The following is a 12,463-nucleotide window of genomic DNA, read 5'->3' on the forward strand; positions in this document are numbered from 1 at the left end:
ACCCGGATTGAAGGCACTCGTCAGCTGATTTTTTAAAGGGAAAACAGATGATCCGGATTAAAAAAGCAGTGTAAACGGGGCTTAATAAACACAGCCCTGAATAATGTTAAAAAATATAAATCAAATTTCTTCATAAAAAAATGTAAATAAAATAAACAAAATTTTTCAGATAATGGCTGGTACTATGTTCGTTTTTCGCAACATTTTTCGTGAATAATTTTTTTAGATTTTTTGAAATTAAATTTTTTAGATTAGATTTTGAAGCAAAAAAACTTGCTGATTTCATTCAGTTAGACATTTCATCATTATTTATGAAAAATTTTTATTAAAAGTATTGTGTTTTCATTGAGATTGTTGTAGTGCTTGAAAAAGTAATCGTTAAAAATATGTGTTTTCAACTGTGAAAAACGAATATAGTACCAGCCTTTAGGCAAGAAAACAAAAATCTTAAGAATAGTGCAGTGTTAAAAAATTAAATTTGCAAAATAAGTCAACTGGTGTGAATGATTGAGATGTTTTCCAAAACAACATAAGCAAAACAAGTCAATGTAGACATACCATAAGTGGGATTTGTACACAACTCTTGACTTCTCTTGAATTCCATCGGCTGGAAAATTGACCTTTCCTTTTTTATTGAACCCTGATACCAACTCAAAGACGTCAGAGTTGTATTGTAGGTTAAGTCAACACATTGTTGTTTTAAGTGTCACATTACTTTTTGGCTTTGGTGTCATTCTTAAAAAAGTATTTTGCGATTTCGGTTCGTGTCAATGTCTCCCGTTGGAAATGGTTATTCTTTATATGAAGAACATTTTAAAAAACATTTGATAGAATGTCTCAGTTAAAAATTTTGTTGACATCATCAACAAATAAGTAGATTCGACAAATATATAAAAAAAATAAATAATCTTCATAATAGTGTCTTTCGTGTGTGTGTAAATTATTAGGGCATACAATTTTTGTTTTTTTTTTTTGGTTTTTTTTAACACATGGGCACCATGCGGTTTGATCTGTAATCTAAAAAGTACCACTGCTTAAGGGAAGCGGGAATTAATTATACAATACGTTTCTGGGCCATTGTCCCTTGCGGTCGTATAAGATATGGAATAATCCAACTACGTCCATACATCTTGTGTAACAAGTGAAAAATCAATTTTTTCGATAAATACGTAACCTGTAAGCGACTAGTTCGAGCAGCTAACCTTAAAACCAAATTTAAGGCGCAAAACGGAGATAATTAGCAAGATTTTAATTTGCTGTACCCGAGATCCCAGACCAAACCGTAAATCTAATTAAAAGTAATCAAATATGACGGCAAGAACCGAAAGCAAAAAGGAGTCGGAAGAGATGGTCACTAACGAGAACGGCAACGTCAATCGCTGTGAAGAGGTCCAAGTTGAAAATCCTCGAAAAAGCCTGAAGCTAAAAAAAATGAGCAATGGCCAATTGGAAAAACGTGTCTATAAAATTGTTCTAACCGGAGGTATGTGTTTTTTTAATTAAATTATTTTTTTTACTACCTTTTAAGCTACCATTCGGCGATGTCTTTGGATGCAGATTTTAGATTTTCAATGTCAAGGCCATGGGGCCATTGTTACACACTATATTGTGTATATGTGCATTAGCAGTCTTGTGTTTGTGTGATATTATTTATATATATATATATACATATATATATGTATATATATATATATATATATATATATATATATATATATATATATATATATATATATATATATATATATATATATATATATATATATATATATATATATATATATATATATATATATATATATATATATATATATATATATATATATATATATATATATATATATATATATATATATATATCGTTACAAATGGGACAGTGAAGCCGACGAAAGAAAATTTAAGAAATAATGTGTGAAAACTATATAGATAACGGTTTAGATATACCAATTTGTTACTATTAATTAGAACAATCGGAGAGGTAGGATCCGTAGTGTGTTTTGCTTTTGAAAATGCGCAAAGCACACACACACAACAGCGATGTATGTTGTTGTTGTAGAAGTTTGTTGTGTTCTATCTTTCGTTTGCTTGATTCCGTTGAGTGTCCAGATCCAAGAAATCTGCGACTAAGTAGGGTTTCGTTCAGAGGCATCTGCTACCGTGTCTGCATGAATGTTGTCTAGACTTGCTTGATATACCGTTTAAGATAGAGGTTCTCTCTTGCAGCGCTGAATCTCATGCTCTAGATCATGTAGATCTACCTTAAGGCTTCTGGATACCCATCCACAAGATGATGATTAAGATGGTCTCTGCGATAACAGCCCAAAAGGTATTGCTTAGACAAAATGTAGTTATGTCTCCGCACTGGTACGATCTTTATTATTGTTGTTGTAGCAGTGTGTTGAAAGACTTCCTCGAGGTAGACTGTGTAAGAGCTGTTTGGGACACTTGATTGTCGGAATCATTTCACCATCGACCATCACATATTTATTCCTAAATTCCACAAATGCAGTCTTCGAAATCCATGCTGGTGCTCGGCGAATCGAAATTCTCCAACGAGGCTCGGTAGGAATACAGATGAAAGAAGGGAGATTGGTCTACACGACTGCCCCTTACTCCGGTCTTTCCAGGCTTCATTAGCGCGATCATTCTGTCCATATTCCAGACGTCGGGTACTATAAGGGTGTTCAAAGGCAGGTTGAGGACAGTCGTAAGGTAGTCGACTCCAGGTAGATTCAGATTCTTCAGCATCAGTGTAGAGATTCTATCGGGCCTCAACGATTTGGATCCGCGGTAGATTGTGATGGCTGTCCTTCGGCTCGGAGACGACGGATATAACGAATAGTTCTCCTAGCCCTGCCACTCTTGAGATGCACAATGAATTGACGGTTGAACAACCTCGCGCATATCTTCAAATCAGTCACAGTTACGTCACCAAAAGTGACTGAGGTCCTGTCATCCCCGTCTAGCGGGGTTCGAGAGTGACTTAACAATGGATCGCAGCTTGCTTAAACCGGCACATAAGTTGCATTGCTCCAAGTGTTCCAGCAACAAATTCCACTTATGTTTGTTGACTATCCTGTTTATTTCCAGATTCAGCTTGATAATTCCGGTGTTAGTGGGGTCCGTACAATGAATCCCATAACTCTCGTCTGCGTGTACCACTTCCTGTGCCGGCAAATTGGCACCCACTTGGGTTCCTTAAACGGCTGGTATAAAGCGAGCGGCTGCTGCGTAAATCGTGTCGCGGAATTTCCTTTCGGCAACTAGCACATGTGAGGGGGTTTATTAACGTCCAGCACTTAGAGGTTATGAAGTCGGGTGATCGGCCGGTGGCGAAAATTTTGAGGAGGTGGTCTGATCCCAAAGAAATGACGGCTTGCCAGCATACGTCACTCAGGAGATCAGGGGATGCAATGGAAATGTCTGGCGAGCTGCTGCACCTCTTCATAATCCTAGTGGGGCTATCCTCATTCATCGTGCTAAACGTGGAGCCTTCAATCTGCTCTGCCAAAGCTATGCCACGCTGGTCGTTACCTAGGGGAGAATGCCAAGAAGTGTGATGCACTTTAAAGTCTCCTAGAACCAGACGATTATGGTCCGACAATAGCCCACTTATGTCGGGCTTGTGAGCTTGGCCATTAACTGGGTCACAGCTACCAACCGGCGCTATGTACACGTTGTGTAGCTATATCTCGGCAGTACCAGACCTGACTACTATCCAAGGCGCAGGCGAGATTGTCTACACTGCATGGAATGGTGTATCACGAAGGCCAATCCCCCACCTCCTTTCCTTAAGCGATCCTTACGCAGCACATTGTATATGTGACAACTGTGCGGGCTACAGGTGTTTGTCAGCTTTGTCTCCTAGATCGCGGTGTCCAATATGTTCTTCCGACTCATAAAATTGTCTATCTCGTCCATCTTGCCACGGAGACCGTTGCAGTTTAGTTGCAAAATTGATACGCCAATATGCATGACAAAACGGCGGCCAGGCGGGCTAGAGAGTTCCCTCTAATCTGCCATTTAAAGCTATAGTTATCAAGAATGGCAAAAGGACTATGTGCCTGAAGATAATTTAGACACATTGAAAGTGTTAAAGTTAGTGTTAGTGCCACAATAGGTGCTCAACCGTCTATAACTCATCCTCATCCCCATAAATCAAAGGTAAGTCCGTCTTGTGTCCGGCGTGACGTAAAATTTTGACATCGCAATGAGTGCGGTAGCTTCACCCCATCTGGGAGAAATCTCTTGAATACACCAAACTATCTCATATTGGTGAATAGCACAAACTTTAACTTATCTTTCGGGAGATACATCAAGCCCAATGGCCAATCTTGCCACACACCATAATGACAACATCATCCTCAATCCCATGGCAGCCGGTTGTACGTACCGGATTGTCCCCATTGAGTGCTCCTTAGGCAAGGGCTGCCGACTCAGTGTACAACACACTGCTACAACAACGTCATCCTCGTACCAAACAAACGAGAGCTTCAAAAAGTCATACAAAACCCCTCTGTTTAAAATCTTCCTTTTTTGAGGCCATTAGTAGTACGCTAATTATTCTGCAGCATTCAACATCAGTTTCACTTGCTAGCTATCTACCGCTATAATAGCCTTGAAAACTATGCCTTCTTTATGGTTTTGTGGGTTAGCCTTCGAGCTAATGGGAGTTTTGTACATTTAAAATTTTTTTCTGGCTTGACACTCAAAAATAAATAAACTTCTTGCTCTTATTGGTCGAAGCAAATTTGAAAAGTCACGGCGCCTTGCTTACAAATTTTGACATATCAAGTTCCAAAAAAAAGATGCTTTGTTGTAGCAATTCGCCGATGCTTCCACCTTATTTAATATGCCTTGGATATGTCAAAATGTGTAAGTAAGGCGAATAAAATTCGATTCGCCTTGACATTTTCAATTTTCGGTGAATTTGATTCAACCAATCAGAGCCAGAAATTTATTTATATTTGTGTCTAAAAGAAAAAAAACATTTGAAAATTTCCATTAGCTCTAAAGGCTTTTCCTATAAAACCAGGTGGCAGGTTTAAAAAATTTTCTCTAGCTATAGTAGCGCTGGGCACATGGAGATGCGAACTAACCCAGGATTTGTGGAAATGAGGAGTTATAGACGGTTGAGCAACAATTGTGCTACTGCACTGAAACTGAAATACTCTTCCTACTAGTCTTAAAAACATATCAGTATGTCAACAAACTCTTAAGTCGAAGCTAATCCAACATTTATTATAGGCAACTCGATTGAATTCGTTTTCATCACTGATGTTGTTGTTGTTGTTGTTGTTGTTGTTGTTGTTGTTGTTGTTGTTGTTGTTGTTGTAGCAGTGTGTTAAACACTGAGGAGGCAGCCCTTGCCGATGAAGAAATCCATCGGGTCAATCCGGTACGTACAACCGGCTGCCATGGGATTGGTTGTTGTATCACTGATGATATCTCACATTTGTTGCTTCTTCTTGGTGTTTGAACGGATAATTGAGCGTTAGACTATGTAACTAATTCAAAAAAAAAAAAACAATTTTTTTACATTCAATAAATTTGTTTGTTTTTTCTTTTAGTGATAGTAATATATTAGATTTTAATATTGATTTTTGTATTATGAAAAATTGAAAATTTATTAATGTAAAGTCCGGGTGGGCGATGTATGATTAATAAAAAAATTTATAAATTGCGGAGGTAGTACCGGATTATTGCTAAACGAATACCTTTTTTCCTATCTATATTATCTTCTCGCCATTCTTGACTATAGTCAAGAATATAATATACTATAGGCGCTTGAAATGGCAGCTGAGCTGTGTTTTCTTGAGCTTTCTGAATCTTTTTTCGAGGGCGACATAATGAACATGATGCGATTGGTCATTTAAAGGTGAGGTTGACAATATCGTTCATATTCGCTTTCTAGTCGCTCATAGAAAATATCCTTGGTCTGTTCGTTCTTGACCCGCCGGATAATGGGCGCAAATAAGACTGACGTTGAAGAGGTGACGCCCCATATTATAGCTGCGATGAACTTGGCTGTGTATTTGTGGTTAGTGGGAGACTGGAACATCGGTATAAACAGTTTTTGAAGAATCTCGACACAAACTTTCCATTGTCAAATGATACACAATTGCACTTGAATAGTATGAGTTCAGCTAGCTGAAATGCCGATTTCATAATGAAACATTCAATTTTAAATAGCCACTTTAGGGTGTAATGAAGCACCCCGGGCCAGCTATTAAGACTATAAAGTAGATAAATGACTTACTATCAAAACAATAATAGCATTAAACTTTTTTATATTTTTGTTTTCTTTTTAGGTCCTTGCGGAGGCAAAACGACTGGCCAATCACGACTGTGCACATTTTTTGAAAATCTCGGATGGAAGGTTAGTTTACCTCCTATGCTTATTCCCTCATTCTACAAATGTTAGATAATGTGTTAAATAAATCATCAATTATTGTGAACACTTTAACGACATTAAATCAATGGTTTTGATGACATTTTTAATACTAAAAGATAAATGAAAACAAACATTCAATTTATTTTAATGCTGGGATAATGTCCTTATAGAGCATTTTTTTTATTCTTCGTCATAGACTTCGTCTACAAGTATAAACAAACTCTTCTTAACCAATACATCCGCGACGTGAAATTAATGTTTGCGTTAGTAATAGTAATGTAAATATATAGAATTATTAAAATGTCAAAAGGTTAATTAATTAATTATCCTATGCTGAAAAATATACATATGTAAACGATAAGATACCTAAATTAAATAGTTTGCAATTAGCAAGGATTCATATTTTGATTATTTTGAAATTCTTGCAAAAAACAAGCTTACGTGTTTGATTTTAGGACAAGGTTAATTAATTGTTGTTATAACTAAGGGAAATTGTACACAAATGAAAAGCAAAATAATATGGTCAACAATTTTTGGGTTTTCAAGATGTTTTAATTTATCAAAATAAATAAATATTTTCAAGAGTAATTCTTTAGAATGCTCTTTTTGAATAATACGAGGCCCTCCTTAAACCACTGTTCACTTGTCATTATTGTTTGACTGATTCTCTCCATTAGGAAGCGTTTAAGTTGGAAATCGGATTTACGACTGCAGTTGATTTACTCTTTGTAAGTAATGTTTAATGTTTCGTTACAGATATTAATTTTAAAATAATAATAGTAATAATTATTTGAGTGCATAATATTCTCCATTAGATCACTGATCTTACGATATCACTGAAGGATCTCACTACTTCTCATGTTTGCTCCGCCTATAGTTCTGGGTTTGAATTTTTGAAAATTGAATAACAAATTGTGGAAAGAAGAATAAATTATATAGTTTTTCCAAGGTTTTATCGTGGCGTTCATGATGCTAAACGTCGAGTGCTATCTAATGTTAACCACATGTATAATGGGTATGTGACAAATGGAATAGTGAATTTCCGCTATTAGGCTCTGTGGTTAAGAGATCTTTTAAACTTTGTAGTAAGAAACGAACACTTGTTGGTTGTAGTGCTGTTATCTATTGCCTTTCAACTTATATAGGCAGTTATAAAATATCACCAACGGGACGGTAGTAGGTTGAAAAAAAAATATGAACTACTAAACAAAATCTAGGGCTGTTTCATTTAACCCCTAAGCGGATATTCTCGCTTATTTTGTATGGAGGAAAGTGCTTAATGTTATCGCGGATAAGCGTCTAAATTAAAAACCATATGGTTTCATCATTCAATATGAATGACTTTTACTAAAAGAGGAATTATTTAAATACAAAAATAGCTAAGAGTTTTAATAAAATCACAATTTGAACTCCGAGAAAGATTTATGTATGATTGAAACTACTTTGCCACATGCTTTCGGATGGGTGTTCGTTTTCGGTAAAATACAAAGCTTTTTGGGGGAAGAGCATTTTATTTGTCCAAAAGCTAGCGAATTCGCCAGATTGGTAAAAAAAACAGATCATCTTATGATGTTGTTTGGATGGTTCTTTTCAAGCAACAGAAGTGGAAATATCAACAAAAGTTTGGTAAATTACCCGAGGCCATATTATTTTGCTGTTTACTTAAGTACATTTCTAAACAAAGTGAAAATTGATATTATTTTAATTTCATGTCATTTTTTTAATTAAAGTTTTTAATTTAAGCTGTCGATTAGTGTGCGATGTAAAACTAAGGCTGAAATAGAATCAGTAGCTTGAACCGATTCGTTGGGGATTTGCATTGAAGCTGTAGAAATAAAATTACAACATTTTCCTTAAATGACCAATATTACTAAACATATCGTCCCCTTACCACCAAAAAGATGTAAGTGACCAATGTTGAGATTTGCAGTCTTTAATTTTAATCATTTCATTTGAAACCGTTTCCACCTTCATTAACATTTTGTGTCGATAATGCAAACGTTATTATTTTACAACAAAAACAATAAAAATGTCACATTATATTCGCCAGACATAAGTATCTCAAAGAAATCAAGCAATAACTAACAAGCATTAGAGCAGGGGTGCACAAAACTAAAATTTTCTTTACGCTAGCGTTGATCTCAATTCACACATATTTTTATTCTCTTGACCTCAGTCGTTCTTGAGAGAGCAACAAATGAATACGCGCGTGAGTGTACGCACAATTTTTCAATTTTCAAGTTAAAAACAATGTTTAATGCTAGACAAGAAAGGAAACGTTATATAACCTTCTTAGTATTGTGTTTACTTAAAAAAACCTTCATTCGTTCTTTCAAACAATTAAATATATGTGCTTAAATCAAACATAAAATCTCATTTTCATTTTGTGCACCTCTGGATTGGAGAATGAATATGATGTTTAAATTTAAGGGGTACTAGTATAAAAGTGAGAATGAGTCTAAAATGAAAATTACACTGTATGTGTGAGATGGTCTCTTAAATTTTTTTATAATTCTCTCTATCAGTAAAAATTACTTTAGTTGACTAAATATTATGGATTTTAGTTTATCGAAAACATAATATTAACGAAACCTATAGCACGTTTACATTGAAATTTTTGTAATCCGGATTTTACTAAATCCAGAAACAAATCCTGTTCGTTTACACTGCGTTTTTTGGGGATTTAAGTGACATACAAAAGCGTACATGCGTATACATGAATGTGCATATCACACACAACCATAAACAAGTCTTGAGAACAGTTGCATATTTTGGTACTTTTATCGATTGTTCAGCCATGAAATCGGGTTTAATTGGGATTTAAATATAATGGGTTTTATTTTTGTATGGTGAAACCTCCAAAAAGACACATGATTTACCACTTAAATCTAGAAAAGGCCATAAAACCGGATTTACTGGCCAATGAAAAAAATATTACACTAATGTTACATCTATACGGGACAAATTTCATATGTTGTCATTTCGACCAAAAAATATGGTACAAATCCCATCCTCGTCTTCAGATGAAGAACTTTCTAGCAATGCATCTAATATGCCGTTAGCTAAATCAAACGCGTTTACTTTTTCCATTTTCATATAAAGGGTGATTTTTTTGAGGTTAGGATTTTCATGCATTAGTATTTGACAGATCACGTGGGACTTCAGACATGGTGTCAAAGAGAAAGATGCTCAGTATGCTTTGACATTTCATCATGAATAGACTTACTAACGAGCAACGCTTGCAAATCATTGAATTTTATTACCAAAATCAGTGTTCGGTTCGAAATGTGTGACACCATGTCTGAAATCCCACGTGATCTGTCAAATACTAATGCATGAAAATCCTAACCTCAAAAAAATCACCCTTTATGTATTCTTTTAATATTTTGCCGCTTTTTTCCAAACGTTCCAAATTTTGTCTTCTATAAAAATTGTCGACAAAATTTGTTGAATGTTTGGAAAAAGCAAATTTTGTCTTCTATAATAATTGTCTGAAGGTCACCGTGGCGCAGAGGTTAGCATGTCGGCATATGACGCTGAACGCCTTAAATCATTGATCTCAAACTTGAACCGGACAGCACTCATTGATATGTGAGCAGTTAGCCCCTATTACTTAATGAATTGTTCATGGGCAAATTTGCATTTACTGAATGTGATAAAACGACCAAACTGAAATGTTCAGTTGTAACTGTGCACCAAACAACCCCATACAAATTTACCGTTTTTGGGAGTAGAGTACGAGTGTGATATCCAAATTTAGGGCCACCACTGGCCAGCTAATACTTGAAATTCATGTATATCAAGTACTATTGAAGAAGATAAAACAAATAATAATGCGTTACGTTCGGCCGGGCCGAAATCCGATAAAAATCACTATTTATGAATACAAGAAGTTTATTCTACATACAACAAAATACCATTATGGTCCGATCCAGACCATATGGGACAAGGGTTTTGAAGAGTCAAAGAAAACTTACAGTTTCAAATGTTGGTATCTGGTAATAAGTACAATTTCTATTTCTCTGCAGGTAACAAATACGGCCCTTATTTGCCCAAGACATCTTTTATTACTGACTATATCAAATTTCAGCAAAAATCAAATAATAAATGCGTCTTCTTTGATTATAAGACTCAAATTCGAAAGATCGGTTTGTACGGCACTTATAGTAAGAAGCAAAACCGAGTGGATGTTTCACTTTTTGCATTCCTTTCGAATGTTAAAAATCAAAACTAGCAAAACCAATAATTTTTTTAGTTTAATGCTCTTCCAGTTATCATGTTTTGATAATAATTACTGAACAAGAGAAAAGTACTGTAAAAAAAGAACAAACAATACTGGCACTTTCATGGAAATGGAATGGAAATGGAATTTTTGTTTTGATTATTTTTTCATTAATAATATTCCTTAAACCAGTTTGCATGAGCTGACATGTCTTCTATACATTTTAGAGTTAATTTGTCAGAAATTAAATAATTATACTGATGAAACTTTGTCTGTTAGATATTTAATTTAACGTGAATTGCTTCAATTTTCTGCAATTTTCTATAAGATTTTTGATGAAAATAGGATTCAAACTTTGTAGTTTCTTTCCTTCGACATTAGAATTTCGGATTTGATTAACATATTACCAAATCACTAAAAAAGGTGATTTTACTGACCAGATAAGTGTTTGTTTCGAGGTTTGGGGTTTACTAAGGGTTATTCAAATCAATTTGTTTTCGACGATATCTTGAAGTTATGCGACTTCCTAGCATCTAAGGGGATCACATTACACGACGTAAACGGTCCCATGTGAAGGTGTTTCTTTAAGTTGATATGAAACGAAATGTATTGTCACATGCATTTTCAAAGATAGCAACTCTAAAAGTTGCTAATACATACGAAGAATGAAATATGAAAAATGGATTTTGGAATAAATATGCAACTGTTTGATTCAAGCGACCGATGTCTATAAAAACTAAAAAACATTAGAGAATATATGCCGATTAGAGCGCGTACTCTTCGTATTTAACGCACATAAGGAAAGTCTTATGAGTAGAGAAAGTGACAGCACATATCATGTGATAGCAACTTTAGATGGTTTCCTAGGCGAAGCCTGTGGTCTTGAAAACTGTGGTAAATAAAACATTGCAAGGCTACATTTATAGTTTTATTTGGTCTCTATATTAATAAATTTTACGTTTTTAGTCGTTGATTGCGATATAGTATAAAATCGCATTACATGTTAGTACATCAGATCGATTGTTAAACTCGATGCTTAATGCGGAAAAGACTTATAACAATACTTTAAAAAATTATGCCTCCGAACATTTGAGGGAAAACGTATCTCTTGTTGGTGGGATACACAATGAAAATTTAAATAACAACGTTAATATGTTAATCATTACACATTCACACTTTTTGCGCTACATTTATCAATATAATATATATACAATACAATATCTGAGTGAATGTGCCAATTTTGTTTGTACTTTTTTGCGGGGACTTTTCATTTATGTTTTCAGAAATGATTATCCAATCGTGATAGCTGGAAAACGTTGGATATGGACGATATTTGGCGCATATGTATAGGGCTCTAATATGTCTGATCCAAATTTCAGCCAAATCGAGCAAGCTCACTTTCAAACTATGGTATTAAGTGCATTTAATTCTAAATTAGTTAAAACTAGGTCATTCAGGTGTCAGCGAAAAAGATGTAAGTAGCAAAAGTTTCGTTATCTTCATTTTATTGCATTTTATTTCTGTGTTACCATATGCATTAGCTGAAGAAATGGAACTCATGAAATAATCATATTTCAGTCTATTAATTTAAATAAAAACCTTCTCCTTTAAAATTTTGATATTGGACTTACCCTTTTAGGTGGTAAAGGGACGATATGTACGCACAATGCTCTAATTCTGTTTCAGCCTTTGAGAGGAATCATTTGATATTATTGAAAGAAGTTTGGGATATTTGAAACCATTCAAAAGTCTTAACTTAAATTGTAAAATGTTGGTAGTTTAAGCAAGCTCATGGAAAGTATGACAATTAAACTAATGACATATATTATTCCGCTCTCGATGAAATT

General features: G+C 34.7%; 1 protein-coding gene and 1 long non-coding RNA gene across 5 annotated transcripts in view; both read left to right on the forward strand.

The window, feature by feature from the left end:
* Positions 1 to 729: 729 nt before the first annotated feature.
* Positions 730 to 12,463, forward strand: part of LOC106094161 (TRPL translocation defect protein 14) — a 61,304-nt gene continuing 49,570 nt past the window's right edge. For 2 of the 4 annotated variants that reach the window (XM_013261357.2, XM_013261358.2), the window contains exons 1-2: positions 731 to 1,483; positions 6,312 to 6,379. In XM_013261357.2, coding sequence (XP_013116811.1) covers positions 1,309 to 1,483; positions 6,312 to 6,379 — 243 coding nt within the window. In that variant the 5' untranslated portion in view covers positions 731 to 1,308. Of the gene's footprint in view, positions 1,484 to 6,311; positions 6,380 to 12,463 lie in introns of all 4 variants that reach the window. The other 2 variants (XM_013261355.2, XM_013261359.2) reach the window with 2 other exon arrangements.
* Positions 4,940 to 5,710, forward strand: LOC131998051 (uncharacterized). Its single transcript, XR_009398513.1, has 2 exons — positions 4,940 to 5,199; positions 5,338 to 5,710. It is a non-coding gene; the product is annotated as an uncharacterized LOC131998051 (long non-coding RNA).

This window comes from Stomoxys calcitrans, chromosome 5, assembly GCF_963082655.1.
Source record: "Stomoxys calcitrans chromosome 5, idStoCalc2.1, whole genome shotgun sequence".
NCBI lineage: Eukaryota > Metazoa > Arthropoda > Insecta > Diptera > Muscidae > Stomoxys > Stomoxys calcitrans.